A 16,652-nucleotide genomic window follows, 5' to 3' on the forward strand; every position below is an offset into this window, starting at 1 on the left:
TTGAATGAATCAGGCCTATTTGTATATCTATGCAAAATATATACACAAATCCATATGTATATATGTACACATAGGCACTACTGTACATATGTATATGCAATCATTAACGCAACTGCCCTTTGACAAGTTTCAGCATCTGACTCTGGGTGCAAGCAAGAATGTTGCAGTTGTGCAAAACTACACTTCTGTATTTGATTACTGAGAAGTAATGGTAGAAAGATCCAAAATTATTCCTAAGTAGCTTAGACCCAGATGAGGTTTCATCAACACCATGCGAGCCCAACCTCTGAACATTTCCAGCTCATTTGTAGGAATTAAATATTCATACAAAAGCTGTGGATCGTATCAGTAAAAATTATATCTGTTTCCAACCCTGCTAATCTGAAGAGATGGCCAGACATCTTTCCTGACATCAGTGGTTTAACATGAGGCCATCCCAACCAGAATACCGATTCGGGAATACTGAATGCACCAGGAAATTTAATTCAAAGGCCAGAACAGGACTGTCACTCTGTAAAAGAAGGGCCAGTTGCTGTCCTTATAGTTTTTAGGAAGAAAGGGACATGGTGTACAAAAAAGCCACCCCAAGATTCCTCCCACCCCTCAAACAAGGGAACACGTGACCACTCTGAGGACGCATGCTCCAACCGTACAGACATGCTGATCTTTGGGGTTTCCAGTTTTGGGATGTGGAAAGTAGCATTTCCATAAAGCTTGCTTGCCTCACAGCTCCAAAGAGCATCGGCCTCCTAAGTCCAAGGCTGTTTTGGTCTGACACTTTAACGCTCAATTGGTCTTTGATATGTGTGCATTACCAATGCCATATTAGAGCAGAAAGAAAGTGATGAAAGAAAGAACTGCAGATAGATTGTTCTATGCCTCGGCAAAGCCGCCTTCCAACTCCAAAAGAACTGTCCTCGCTGCTCCATGTGCGGAGGACCCCATTTAATGCTCTGCATCCATAGCATCCAAGTACTTGGCTTCAATGATCCTAGGGAGCAGGTTATACCTAAGATTGAACCAGAGAGATAGCGTTAGTGCTTGTGTTTATTCGTGTAACATTTTGTTTGTCTGTCCCGTGACTCTCAGTTGAGTTTGTCTATGGCCATGCATACAACAGACGCACCCAGCTGAAAGGGAGATGAAATGGGAGAAAGTAAGAAAAGCCAGTCCTGCAAGCAAACACAGCATTTTTAGGAATAACAGTGTAGAGCTCCTCATTGATGCCTCCTCATTTCTGTTGAGGAGGAAAGAAAATATCCTCATCCTCACAGAAGGAAAGTCACTTTCCTAGAGCACTCTGTCACCACAAAGTCTTAAAGGTGCTAAAAATGTACCATCTCACCTGACCCACAGCTGTGGTCCTAGTTTGTGCTGGGGAGGCAGGCCATAGCTTCCTGCTGCCTCCATTTTGCTAGTGGATGGGTTACTTTGCCAAGAATCACCATTTACTTCTACTTTCTTCACAACTTTCCCTGTAGTTTTCCAACACACAAACTCCACCTGATACAGCCTTAGACTCATTACAACATCCGAGACCTCACAGGAGAAATCCTCCTCCAAATTTACAGGGCTGGCTCAAAGACCTGCATACGAGAGTTATTTGTCTTTGAGAGCTGGGATACTTGGAGAACTGAGGAAGTTCTCCTTTCAGCTCTCCCACAAAGAAGCTTTAACAGACAACCCAGAAGCTTTGGTCTTTAGAGAAGCACCAAATACATCAGTAAAACTTGAGACCATGGCAAGAGGCTAAGCAGGGCTGTTACATTCATTCCTCCAGCTGCTGGTAAGGCTCCATTCCTACTAGGTCTCTGGATTCTCCATTGGATCATGGAGACAGTGATTCCCTTACTTTTGGGGTTTAGTTTTTTTTTATTTGTTTGCAAGAACAACCTCATGAATTAATGTTATTTGGGTGAGAAAAGCAAGGCACTGTTAACAATATGCTCTGAAGTTGCTCTCATTAAATTCTACTGCATGTTTAGTTTGACACTTTTCCTTGCTTAACAAGGAAGCTGTTCTTCAGCTGTTAATATAAGGCACAAAGCACTAGGAAGCCAGTTTAACACTTGGAAGGGCCTTTTCAATAGCTATGCAAGAGGTCCCAAACAGCTCTTACTACTGAGAAGTACCAGGATCTTCTTAAATAGACCCGTCATGAAATAAAATGCTTGAGAGTCATGGGAGCACAGATAAGCATCACAGAGAACTTGGAAAGAAGATTCTTCCTCTCTAAGCAGCCTTAACCTCAGTAGTTCCCAGAGAGGGATCAGAGTGTTACCAAAAATGAGTCACCCCAAAGATGTCAATCAAAGCCAGGAACTAGGGATACCCAAAGAGATTATATTTTCTCCCAGCAGGCTGCTCTCCACTGCAATAGTGAGAAGCCATTGAAATCCATTATCTTTCACATTAACACTACACCAGTGGAAAGAGATGGTCCCTCACCACTGACAATGCAAATCATGTGTCTAATGCTGGCAGACAGATGGAAACATGGCTTTGAGACAGACAAATAACATGGCTGGTTTTCTGGATGGGACACTGAGCCATAACTCACTCATCCAGGTTTGATTCTTGACTTTGACCACTGGCTACTCTCCCATCTCCTCTTCCTCCTTTCATTTCTTGAAAAAATAACACACAGCTCATCTATTTAGAGTGCCAAACCTTTGTGAAAGTCATTGTTAACCACAGAGCTCATGCATCATGGTGCTGCCTTCTCAGCCAGAGCCCACAGAAATCAGAGAAAGTAAAGAGGTGGTAGATGCCCCATCCCTGGAAACACCCCAGGTCAGGCTGGACAGGGCTCTGAGCAACCTGATTTAGTTGAAGATGCCCCTGCTCATTGCAGGGGGTTGGACTAGATGGCCTTTAAAAGGTCCCTTCCAACCCAGACTATTCTATGATTCTCTGAAAGCCAAGGGCAAATTTCTGCAGCACCATGTTCCCCTTAGCAGTGGGGCTGATTATCCAGCTACTAGAAAAAACTGCTCTGAAAAGAGAAATGACTTAGCAACAGAGCTTGTATAAGATGAAGGTATCTTTTTTACTGAAAAGAAGGTATATTTGCATCCCTAAATTATCTAGTTCTTATTACAGAATCAGGTTCTTTGACACAGCACTCTCTCCACACTAATTTAGCTTATTACACTACGTCCAATACTTGAACATTTAGCAAAAAGTGTCCCATGTTTTCTTTCCTGTACTGAGCTGCTCGGTGCGGAGACTTGCAAGTCCCACAAGAGTCAATCATCCAGCACTGCACACAGTTGAAGTATTTGCCAGCCACTTCACCAGTCATCCAAAGTGACACCTACATGAAGGGTGGGTGAAAGACTCTTACCATAGGAACAATAACTTCAGTGTTTTCCAAGGTTTGTTTACCTTTAAAAGTCCAACCCAAATAGCTCTAACCTGATCCTGGTGAAAGCTGTGGTAGTTTTAACATTTGCTTTTGTTTTAGCAAGAACTGGACCCATCTTTATCACCCACGAGAAACACCTCAATAGCTGCCTTGGCAGATTATCACATTGGTAGCCCTGAACTTTGAGATCAGAGAGAAAATCTCCAAGACTGCAAGCTCAAAGACAACCAGATATCTCTGGATGCCATGCTGGCCTAAAACTTATCAAGTGGACTGGAAACAGATCTGTTCCTTCCAAGATCTTATTATGGCTTCTCATTACATCCAAAGGATGGAGAGCATGAATGATTTAACTGGAGAATTATGGACAGTCACTGTTAATGAACATTAAAGAAGAAATTAGTTAAATTTCTCAATGATTCCTTCTCAAGACTGGAAGATATTGTGGTGTCCTCCCAGTTTTAAAGGGACATTTTAAGACTAAATGTGGCCAGTTTAACGTAACTGATCGTTGGCAATGGCATTCAGCAGTACAGGAGGTCTGTAAAGATGGATAAGAGAGAAGGATTCCTCTTAGGAAAAGTTTCTAGTTCTGCTGTGAGCGTAGGCCTTAGGAAAACAAATTGCAAAGCAATACAGAACATTATCAAATACCTAGAAGGAAGACTCAGACTACAGCTTCTCAGGAAGATCAAGCATCTCATAGGTACTGCAAAAGGAGGCTTATTTGCCTCTCTACGAGCTGGAAGAAGAGTACCTGCCAGCCCAGAACCCTTTGCACAACACCCAATACCAGTGAAATCACAGGCACTTGGCACTACTCCTCCTCAAGCCTGAGCAGCTGGTGAAGAACAGGTCACCATCACCCACTTCCAGGATTTGGCTACTCAGGTAAGTACCAGATGCCCTTCTAGACTACTCAGACTTCCTGCGGTCCAAGCCTGAAGACAAAAGGCATAGGACACAGAAAAAAAGGCAGCTTTGTACCTGATTGGGATCATCCCTATCATGATGAGCGGGAAGATCATCTTCATGTAGGGCAATGGTGACATGCCGAAACCACAGAGGATGAGGAGCTGCAGGACCTGCAAGCCGGTAAAATAGTGGATCTTCCTCTGGGGCACTCTGCGGATGTAATGTGTCGGAGGATAAGCCGTCTGGGAAGAGAAGAATTACACGTTAGACATGCAATGACCTGGACTCGGGCTGCAGAATGTGGCACAGGCTTTTGAACACAACAGCTTTAAGGAAGTCATCAACCTATACACACACAGAGTGCATCATCCGAGCCCTTAACAGGTTCAACAGCTGAATGCAGGACCTGCAGGGTTAAAGCAAGGGCCTTAGACCACAGCGTTGGCAACAACATGCAGAAGATGACTGAGCACTAGAAAGCTGGAGAAAAGACACACCACACAGCTAAGATTGCCTTTGGGAACATCTGGAGTGCAATAAAATATCTTGATAAGTACAGTAATGAGATTCCCCTGAGCAGGATTATCAGGGCTTTGCAGCAATATGTGAAGTGCCTGTAGAGGTGTGCAGGGGGTGACGATAAGCAGATGCATTTGGGTGTCATTACTGCTGGATGGTTTCTCCACCTGAAACCCAGCTCCTCATTATTTTATAGCCTTCTGTTCTCTGCTGACCAGACTCCATGCTTGCCCCTGGTAGTCCTATTTCTTGGCTGAACCCCTGTAAGGGAAGACCAGGAGAAGAGACTGGGGAGGTGTGGGAAGAGGCTGTACTCAGACTGCAGTGATTTTATCAACTCATATATCCTATTCATTTTTGAGAAAGGAAAAAAGTGACATTAATAGGCTAAATATCACTCGTGGTTTCTTTTGACAGTTACTTGCTCATGTCTGAGCACAGGCTTTGACTCATTGTCTATACATCAATGAAGAGTATGAGCGACTGTCTGCTGGCACTGATACAGACTCAATGGATTTCAGATTGTGCCATGACTCATTAAAAGCTTTCCAGAAAAGGGAGATCTCCATATTTGAGAATACTTTTTAATTTTCCAAACCAAAGCTTGGAAAATTCCACACATAATTTGTACTAAAACCAGAAGTAATATTCCACATACATCAGTGACTACTCAATCCTCATTCAAAAATTGACATGACAAATGTAATCTTTACCCAGATTTCACAGTTTTAACCTCTGGGATGTAATATTAGAGATCAGAATAGATTAGCAGAGATGAGAGCCAAATGTTGGGCTTAAGCCCTTGACCCTTGTTACATAAGGGGAGGTGAGCTGGAGACTCACTATTGCTCCCAGGTACTGCCTACACTGCAAACTCACACCTTCCTAGCACTTGTGAGAGAGATGGCTTGAAAACACATCTTCCAGATTTGTTTTCATCCCACATCAGAAGGGTTTCAATAATGCAAGTAATTTCATTCCAAGTTTAAAATCCTATCTTGTGGTATTTCGTACAAGTCAAAATGACAGTATAAAATATAGCAGAAAATTACCGGTTCTGAAGCTTTGTTGGGGAAAATCAGAGATCACAATTTACTGACATTATGCATGTGCTTTTCAATATTTTTATTATTTTTAAAATGCATGTACTCTGCAGCTGACATATCACAGTTTAAAACTTATGAACAGCCTACATTCAGTGAGCAACAGTTTGTGCAACTGTTTTTTTTAAAGAGGCATTGTTCGAATGTGTTTTTGGTTTGTACTCCACACAGTTTAAGGGGTATCTTCACTAGCAGCAGCTGCTCTGGCTTCATTCATGCACCCATTTTTGCCTTCTGGAGATAGGGGCTCCACAGCAATTCTTAGCAGACTGAAAGAAGGATTCTATCAGAGACATTGCTCTGCACAAGAAAGCTCAAAAGTTTGTGGCAGGGAAAGGCAATGCAGAAAGCAATTTATGCAGAATTTGAAAGACAGAAAAAATGCAGTGCAGTTCTATGAACAATTCAGCTACCACCTTTTTTTAACCCAACAATAACCATGCCACTTTTGTTATCTGACACTGCATTATGCTCCCGCTCATTTGTCCACTTTAATGCAAAAGACTTCTATTGCTCACATCTCAATGGCAGCCAAACTAAAGACATCAAGTTTTCACTCCCTCTTTGCAGACAAAGGTGAAAGGGATATGCAAAGTGCAGGCTGGAGCTGGAAATCAGTCTCCTGAGAACATGGGTTTTGGAGGTAACTCCATTCCCAACACCAGTAGCTTTCCATCAGTTAGCTCCTGGCACAGTTTGGTGCTAAAGTTGTAAATACAATTTCCTTCTTGTGTTCCACCAGGACAGTGCCCCAGTCTGTGTACCTGTTCTTTGAGCAGGAGAGCCACCCTTTCAAAGAGCTGGTTCCCATCAATGGAGGTCAATGCGATGTACAGGAAGAGGCCATAGAGGACTGGCTTTGGGATCCACTGGAGAGGGAAAGGAAGGAGCAGAAGCGAGAGGCCAACCAAGAAGTTTGCCACTAGACTTGTCAGGCGGGTCTCCTTCACACTTACAATCCTGAAACCAAGAAAACAGGGGTTAGGGGAGTAGGATAATATCCCAGTATCCATATAAGCTTATTGCTGGGGCTCACTATTCCCCATAGGTGCGGGACACGTGCCGCTTGGGAAAGGAAACTCATCTCCACTGCACTGAGATCAGCACTTCTGGCCCCATGCTGACACTGAGAAGGCAGAGCTCTGCTGGATCCAGGCCAGGCACTTAATCCACAGCTCAAACAGAGCAGCTGGAAAAATGCCAAATTCCCCTTCTGCAAAGCTCCACAGATCCCATCCTGAACTAAATTGCCCTCTAAACTAATTCTGTTTAGCACATTCCAAAAAAAACCCAGGCAAGAATCCTCCTTCTGGGCAGTAATCCTTTCCTCGATTTACCCAGCGCATATGCAATTGGCTTTTATCCAAAAGAAAACTCATTGACTTCTACGGGAACTAATGAACCTCTTGTAAAAAAAAAAAAGTCTGCACACTCTTGACTGCGAGTCAGCATTTTTGATGTATACGAGGATCTCCTTGTTTATATGGAAGGGAATGCTGAGAGCCCTACGCAGGGAGCTAGAAATTTAATTCTGCTGTTGATAATAGCAGTTGCACTGCAAATCGCCGATTACAATGCAAAACATGTAATTAATTAATGCAAATTTTCCAGAGCTGACAGACCACAGATTGATGGGGGTTTTTTTATGGGGAAGAGATTGACAAGAAAGCATGCAGAAACTTTCAGAGACTACTTGGGGGGTGAGGAGAAGTTGCTTTTTTTTTTTTTACCACTTGAACTAAATCTGTGGTCATCTCATTCTAGTTTAAAAAAAACAACAACAAACCAGAAACAATAGGAGGAAAGAAAACCCTCATCTTCCAAAACTACTTATAAATAGAGAAGAGGGGGATTCCTAACACAACTTTTTTTGAGAAGATAAATCCACCAATTCAGCGGATAAGCTAGTGAGTAAAAGCCCCTGCTATCAGGAGAAATTCTTGTTGACAGTCTCTTTTGATGTCATTTGGTAGCCTCATTCCCTGGATGGGAGACATCATATTCCAAATTAACCCTGTACACAAAATACTCTGGGGATTAACACAAGAGCCAACCACAAGATCTATCAAAACACACTTCCCTCTTTACATACACACTACTAGGACAGAAGGTATTACGAAGTCCCAAAGAAGATTGCTTTGTAGTGAATTCTTTCAGTATTAAGTTTTTGAGAGTCTTGCTTATAAGTAAGATCAGGTTGAACTTCAAATCCATTTATACATTCAAGAGCATGATGAAGCTGTGGGGATGAAGGACCCTTCCACACAGAGAGAAGGAAAGGGTAACAGCCTAAGGCTTGCCCTCAGGATTTGGATAACATGGCAGAATTAACATGAGTGGTTGAGAGTCCTAAGAAACAACAGGTATCATAAACAGTACACAAAGGCCTGAGGACAAGTCTTGAATTCCTTGGTGAATAACAGGGCAGGTCATACATATTACCCAGGATTACTAAGAGAGAATGCGCAGAAGAGATGCAGGAGGTGTTAACCTCTAAGTAACCTCTCCTCCTCTGACTACATTTAAACAGCAGAAACTACAGCTTTCCTCCTTCCAAATAGATTTTGTTCAGATCCTCTTTGCAAGTCTTCAGTGTCAAGAGGTCCCTGCCAATGCCTAGAGAAGCCAAGGGAGAGTAGAGCACTTCACTGTTATCTGCAGACTGCTCTTGCCAGCCCTGGAAGAACTGGGCCATCACCTAGGTGGATCCAGTTTGGCACCCTTTTCATTGCCTCCAGGTCTGGATCACCACAGAACAGAAGTCTCCAAGATGACAGAGCCAAGCAGCTTAGAGTGCAACCATAAGTGCTATTCAGAGTAATTTGATGGTCGTATAAGGAGTGGTCAGACTACTTCAGAGCTTCCAGAACCACTACGAGCCTCTCGAGTGGCCCAGTAAAGCAGGAATGAAAGGATGCACTAACTGATTTAGCCTCATTCAGGTACAGCAAGAGCTCCCTTGGCTTCGTCACCGGGCAAGTTACAGAGGAAGCATTTCTGCTATATCAGGCAAAGATCTAATCCACTGTTACAAATGCTCGTGACCTGCAAGCGTCAGTCCAAGCACGCACAAGTCCACTAGGTTCCTTGCAAGTGAAGTCATGCAAACCAAAGAGCTCAGGATCAAAATTAGATACAAAGCCACCACGTTTCAGTCAGATGCAAGTCTGCAAGTACAGAACAGCTCAGAGCAGCAGTCCTTTGGTAATGGATTTTTTAAATTAATGAAATTTTCCGCTGTCATCTCTTGGGGATGCAGCGATCACTGCCCTGAAGAGTGTTTGATCACATACAAGATGTGCTGCAACTACTACTGTCAGCTCCTGCTAATGCTACTTTAACTATGCTCTGATAAGAAATTCCAAACTACTTTAAGTTGCTCATAATTGTCCAAACTTAATATCTTTAAAACTGAAGTTTCCAGCCTCAAATTGGTCTTTTGCCAATCCCTAGCACTTCTCTTATTTCCAGGGTAAGGACATCAAGAACAGTCACATTAAGTCAACAGAAGAACTCCAGTAATTTGCTTGTGTTCAGAATCTGGTTTGTCCCTTGAGGAAACAGCTCCAGAAAGCCTGTGCTGCAATGGAAGTGAAGTAATTAATGGAAATTAAAGAGCATAATCCAGGCTCATTTCTCCAGAATCCTTTACATATGGCTAGCACAGGATTAGCCATTCCCAACCTCCTCCACATGAGTAATGAGAGTTTATTTGCAGATTGCCACATGAAACTCAAGTGGTTACTCCACAGGGGAGAAGAAAATTTTGCTTTCATTGGACAGATATTTATTCTTGTTTATATCACCATTCTCACCAAGAGCTTTGATTCAAGTGCAGGAAAAGAGCCTGCCAAGGGAGCCAGCACTGAAAGAACTCCTGATTTTCTAACTCGGCTTCAGTACATTTCTCTATCAGCAGAACTGGCTAAGAGGAAAAGAAAGTAATGACAACAACATCGCTCAGAGTCTCCTGTTAATAGCTCGGTGCTTTGCAGAGAACAAAAAGCTTCAGTCTCAGAGGGAGTTCAGATAACTAGGAAATCCTCATTCCCTTCTTCACTCCCAATATCCAGTTCACAGCACTCATTTATGTACCTATTTGCCTCTAGCAGAGGAAGAGCTGTGCCGCAAGGGAACACTCTTAGTGAGATCAGGGCATCCCTCAGTCCTTTTTAGGATACTCACTGGAGCCATATCTAGGTTAGCATGGCCAAAGAGAAGTTTCATGCTCTTTTAGGGCAGCTGCGTGAAGGATCAGAGGACAAGGGCAGGAGGTAGTTCTTAATTCAGGCAAGGAACTGGACTGCGTCAGGGAGAAGCCAGAGCGCAGAATAAAGACAGTGGGTGGCAAAACAAGAAAAAGACAACCAGGTATTAAAATTGACAACAGAATACAGAGGAGGGAGGCGTGGCGCATGGTTACAAAGTGTAAATTCTGCATGTCACAAAGAAATGGAAAGCAGAGGTATCCCAGAGCAGATCATGGACACCAGGTGCAAGGGCATAGATTAAAATCCTACAGAACTCAAATTACCAAATTGCTTTTTTTTTTTTTTGAAATAGGGTTTAACATTTATTCAAGACAGATAGAGCTGTGGGAATAAATATTACCAGCACATACTAATGGGAATACGAGCCCATGTGACTGTTTTCCCAAGAAAGGTCTATAAAAGTGTTGCAGGGAGAGGCAGGACTCATCAATTTCCAGATGTGGAAGATGAAATTTGTTCTATCACAGACCCAAAAAGCAGCTGTGCCATGTTGGGCTGGGCCTGCTGGCACCAAGAACAGCATGAAGGCAAGACTGAAATTAAAAGACAGACCCACTCTGTCCCCCAAAGCAAATGACTGCTTAGCCTCATTTTTGATAAATGGCAATTCAGAAAATGGAAACCAAGACAGGATAATTAAAACTAATGGCATGTGAGTGGAAACTACCACTTCTGAGGTAAAAGCCCTCACCTGTAACATACTGAGATCAAACAGACCAGATAATCTCTGTTCTGGAGCAGGTTTCAGGAGAGATTGGGTTAATTTTTTTTAAAAATAGGTCTCAGATAAGAGTCTGTTGGACAACTCAGAACAGCAAAAAATGCTGGTTGCAAATAGAAAGCCATGACCGGGGCATGGCTTCACAGTTGCTTTTGCTTAAAAACAAGAGAATTTAAATAAGCATCTCGCCTTCCCGAAACGTGGCAGAAGATGCTATGGGAGCTCTGAAATAATGCTGCATTTTTCCTGCCCTTTGTAATAACCACCAGACAGGTTTCAGGCAATGAATCAGACTGGATTTTTTCTGGTGAAGACATGTGGAAAGATCTGGCCAAAGCATCTCCTCAGCTTTCCACAAGGATAAGTCTGAAAAGGCCTTGGCTGACTCTTCCAGAAGACAATTTGCACCGCCTTGGGTGGAATCCCTGCAGGCTGCTGCCAGCCACTGATGAGAGGGCAAATTTGTGACTGTCCTAAAACAGGCACTTTGGTGAAGGGGCATGAAGCAGGGTCACAGGCCATGCTGGCTGGGGTGGCTTCGTTTGGTGCATCTCCCCTCCTCCTTCATATCCTGCAGGTCTTCAAGACAGCTAACTCCCCAACCACATAACCCACCGTACCCAAAGGATTAGGAAACCACAAATGAAACCAAAGATCCAAAACAGCTCCGCGGCTCCTACTCACGTCTCATAGATGTGTCCGTTTTCAACCCTCTCCTCCACGTAGGCCAGGGCACGGACATGCATCGGGGAGTGAGGGAAGGCAGCATGGATCCACGGGAGGCCGAAGACTGACAGCCCCGTATTAATCAGAGCAACAAGCAGGAGGTCCCAGTGATAAGCTGTTCCCTTCACCAACCTGAAATGAGGTTTTTGTTGACAGTAATTACACTTGGTGCAAACTGTAACAGGCTGTTCCTGCTGAACCCCAGCTCAAATACTAAATACCAAAGTGCATGCACAGAGTGATTTCACACTCCTCCTGCTTTACAGCCTGCGTTCCACGAACACGAAAGGTAATGAAACTCAATAGTTTGCTCCCAAAGCAGTCATCTCCTGGAAAGAACAATGCTGAACAGAAAGGCAACCCGCTGAAATAACAGCCCATGAAAATTTCATCAGCATTTTGCCACTACGTTTATTGCAGAGTCCACTCAAAATACACACATGTACCTGCTAGCAGAGTTCACGTGGGGAGTGGTTAGAAACCTGGGCATGGGTTGCCAAACTACTGACACTGAAGTTTCCCACTCATCTTGTTTTTAAATCTGATCTCTCTCCTTCCCCACAAACAGAACATGTGTTCTGTGTGCTGCAGTAATCTCCTAATTATGTAATTGCTACTGCATGATAAGAAAAATGGGACATGAATTCATTAAGATTCAGCTCCTCCTTTAGTAGTCAGCCAAGGAGATATGTTCCTAACTTCAGTGAAAGTAGGGTAGCCTCCCCATTTTGTTTGTTAGGGGAGGGGGAAACTGGCAGCCTTCAAGGAAGCTGGCCAATTTACATTCACTTTGCAAGGACTACACAGAGAGCAACTGAACTCACATCTAGTTTAACCTTGCCATTTTTGCACAGTCTGCCTCTTTCCTGAATATACCCATCTGGTACCAACTGCTCAGATACTGCAAGTAAAATTTAGAAAAAGGCTGGGGAAGGATTCAGCTCTCAGACTTCGATACCTAACTTAAAGGTCTATAGCTGTGTTTCTGCCTGGGCATCAGAGCAGACAGCAGTTGCCACCCTGACACAACAGAAGGGATCAGCTGAATTGTTCTCCAGGCACCATCAACTGGAAAGGGAACACCATTTAGGTGTCTTAATGCCACCCAAGCAAGCTCCATTCAATACCTACGCAGAGACTTGGAGCTGTCCAAGATGCTCTAGGACACGAGATGCATGGAGCTTAGAAGACATGACCCAGCACACGAAGATCTATGCCTAATCTCTATCTCAGAGCAGCAGATGCCATTGTTTGGGCAGCAGAAATCTTGGGTGGGGTTCAGTTTTTGGAACAAAACAACTTGTCCCACTGGAAGTGCTCACCTCCATTGACTGAGGAGGCCACAGGGTGACTAGGTCAGGTAGATGTCTACATTGCAATGCCTCTGAGGCTGGAAGGTGCTGGCAGGAAGGGTGGGATTGTAAACACATTTCCTGTGTTGGCTCACCACTTGAAAGCACTACCCCTGCTCATGTGCTGCTTTCTCAGAGCAAAGGCATCTCCAGCATCCCCAGTGTTATCGTTTGATTGTCCTGTCTGCCCTTTTCAGAGAGCTTTTTATGTACAAAGGCCATACATCTAACAGCAGCATCATTTTAGTCCCCTTGGAACACTGGTCTCTGCAGTCTTGCAGAACTCTGTATGGTCACCTGCTATGACCAACGGATAGGCTCCACTGAGCTTGTCTAGCTTAACATACATAAAGAGATCTAGATGCATTATCTTAGGTTATTTTCATAGTGCCTAGCCAGCCTAGTATTCCTTGGACTGTCCCATAAGCTTGCTGTGATTATTCTTTACTAAAAGCACATCAGTGTATTTTTAGGCAAGCATCATCCTTTCCATTTTTTTTTTCTACATGAGGAAATGCATTTGGTAAGACGAACAGCACATTCTCCATTTGGCTGGTATAGACGATGGTATTTTTATTCTGTGATGGTATCACAAACAGAAGGTGTCAAATCCTAGTTTTTCCATCTCTAAAAACCCATGCCCTGATACCTGATCAGCATAAGCTCAGCCCTGTAACAAAGCATTATGAAAAACACTATAAAGAACTCCAAAGAATATTTTACATTCTTTAAAGTTACCCTAGTGGAAAACACCAAAAGTTTAGAAGAAACTCGTATTAGGAAATAGATGACCCACTTACATTACATATTTATGCAACACTTCAAGTAAAGGGATATAATAAAGATAAGAGGAAAAAAATCAAGTGGTCAAAACCAAATTAGTATAACCGAATTTGAGCTTGTCTTCTCTCCCCTAATTCAGTGTCACTCCAGCTACAACATAGAGAATGCTAATGCATGTTATACAAGGAGAGAACCCTCCCACGCATTACATTAGCAAAAAATCCTCTGAGACTTGGTGGTTTCCCTGGAAAAAGTCATACACGTTCATTCTTGATATCATATCTGATTGCAGTTGGCACAAAAACAGAGGGATATTTTAACAGTGCAACATCTCAACTCAAGTTTACACATAAATCAGACCTATCGGACAATAGACATACTGCTTTACTTCACTTCCATCTTTTCAATCAGAGACTAAACAGCTCCAAACACGTTCTTTGTGACGCTCAACTACAGCATATCATGCAAAAACATTTGTGCAGGTCATTGACTTTTCATTTTCAAAAAATTCTCTACACTGCAAGAGCAGTTCAAGTGTCCATATGCGTCAGACACTCCCTAAGTATCTAGAGGTACATCCACAAGAACTCAAGCCATACAAAATGTCTACATAACATTCACACATGGGCATAGAAACAGGCTGAGGTGATGAGCACATGGATACTTTGCATTTTTTATTTACTGACACAAAACTGTGTTTTGGGGATAGGGAGGACTTAAGCAGTAGAGTTACTTTCATCTGTGACAACAGAAGTTCTGAAGAACACGTCACAGAATCTTTGAGTTGGAAGGGATCTTTAAAGGCCATCTAATCCATCCCCCTGCCATGAGCAGGGACATCTTCAACTAGAGCAGGTTTCTCAGAGCCCCATCCAACCTGACCTGGGATGTTTCCAGGGATGGGGCATCTACCACCTCTCTGGGCAGCCTGGGCCAGGGTTTTACCACCCTCATCGGGAAAAATTGCTTCCTTGGATCTAGTCTGCATCTGCCCTCTTTTAGTTTAAAACCATCACTCCTTGTCCTATCGCAACAGGCCCCACTAAAAAGTCTGTCCCCATCTTTCCTAGAGGCCCCCTTTAACCTAGCAGCTGCAATAAGGTCTCCCCAGAGCCTTCTCTGCTCCAGGCTGAACAACCCCAACTCTCTCAGCCTGTCCTCATAGGAGAGCTGTTCCATCCCCCCGAGCATTTTTGTGGCCTCCTCTGGACCCGCTCCAACAGGTCCTGAATATCTTTTCTGATATTCAGACAAGCTTTAGACAAGTATTGCTGCAAAGAGGCTTGAGGACTTCCCTCCACAGAAGAAGAGTACCACCAAAAGCATTACCTGTTCTCTGGGGCATTTGTAAGCGATGCCACGATGTTCTGCTCTATGAAGAAGAGCATTGACAGGAGGAAACCCAGCCCCATGGCACTCATCACTGACCCAATGGAGAGGGACTGGACTGGCGCCAGCACGAACAAGCTCTCAGATGGGTTGTAGTTAAATTTGGACACTGGAAGGAGGAAGGGAATAATGTTAGGGGGCACCTTCTTGTCCAACCATCCATATGGACTCAAGTAATGTTTTACCCACACCACGAACTATTGGGAACCAATGCAGCAGCCCAGGCATGACGCTCTGGCATGTGGGAGCCAGAAGGCCATACAAGACAGACTCATCTGGCTGTTTCAGTTTATTTTTTCCCCTCCATCCTCTTCAAAGTTGGCTGCCATCCTGATTTGACAGATTACTGCTAGTTCTAGTGAGGCATTATATATATTTGAGCAAAACAAAAGAATGAAACTTGTTTTCCACAGATGCGAGGTGTTTTTAGATTAGAAAACCTTACTTCCAGCTAGCAGTATATTCCTCCTCCTCAGCTAATCAACTGACAGAGGTGGTTTAAAACTTCCTCATATCCAACAAGCCATACAAGACATTTTAGTATAAAATGTCCCTAATTTCCTGCCATCGGAAGAAATCCATGGCTAGGGATAAATCACACATGAATTACAAAATGACATGTGGCCAACTGGATGGAATGTCCATCACAGAAAAAAGCCATTTCTTATTTGTTTCCATACATTTCCTCACATCACCCACCCACGTCACCACAGGACAATGCAATTCCTGTCCCCATTATCACTTCCTGATATGGAAAAGCTGATCTATTTGGCCAATGAATGGTGTCTCATTTTTAGATTTCCTTGTGTAACTTAGAACTGTCCAGATGCTCTGCACCATTTCACCTAAATTAGGAAAACGTCAACTGGAGACAAAGACAACAGACTGGGATCATCAACTCTACATCTGTATGACTGGCAACAACCCTTCCTGCCTGCTAATTACTCTGTGCTTTGTTCTTTGCCAGAAATTGTTGATCCTCTTAAAGTATGTATCTCTTACAGGAAAGTTACATTGAAATGAAAAGCTCACTGGAATAATTTATCTAGAGAAAAAACTTCACTCAGCCTCATTTGATTAGGTTTTTGAATTAATTAAATATAATATTGAGGAACTCTGAGCTCTTGGGGTGGTGGGAGGTACATACAGTATTTTTGAAATTATATGGATGAACTTTGCTATTTTTTAGCAAAATCTTCCTAGGATTTACTTTTGCTTTTTCAGATACCCTAAATAGCTTCCACCAGTATTCCAGAGAATAAAAATATAACTTACTTTCAATTTCCTTGAAGATATAGGAACCCACAACAGAGAAAGTCAGAACTGAAATCGGTAAGGCACAGTCAGACAGAATTTCACGTACTCTCGCATGCAAATACGGGCTGCAATATAAAGACAAAAAATTTCCATCAACACCACACTAGGGACGATTGCCCAATACAGATAACATTAGGCATTAACAAGTGAAAATTCAGTCCCATCTTGCAATTCTAAAGAGATACTTGG

At 43.1% G+C, this 16,652-nt stretch overlaps 1 protein-coding gene across 1 annotated transcript in view; it reads right to left on the reverse strand.

The window, feature by feature from the left end:
- Nucleotides 1–945: 945 nt before the first annotated feature.
- The window catches only part of SLC4A11 (solute carrier family 4 member 11), a gene marked incomplete at both ends in the record, with an annotated part of 91,872 nt that continues 76,165 nt past the window's right edge, over nt 946–16,652 (reverse strand). The window contains 6 exons of the mRNA XM_081999387.1: nt 946–1,009; nt 4,355–4,524; nt 6,669–6,864; nt 11,581–11,754; nt 15,087–15,255; nt 16,422–16,528. Coding sequence (XP_081855513.1) covers nt 946–1,009; nt 4,355–4,524; nt 6,669–6,864; nt 11,581–11,754; nt 15,087–15,255; nt 16,422–16,528 — 880 coding nt within the window. The remainder of the gene's footprint in view (nt 1,010–4,354; nt 4,525–6,668; nt 6,865–11,580; nt 11,755–15,086; nt 15,256–16,421; nt 16,529–16,652) is intronic.

Source organism: Phaethon aethereus (assembly GCF_964289735.1).
Source record: "Phaethon aethereus genome assembly, chromosome: 4".
Classification (NCBI taxonomy): Eukaryota; Metazoa; Chordata; class Aves; order Phaethontiformes; family Phaethontidae; genus Phaethon; species Phaethon aethereus.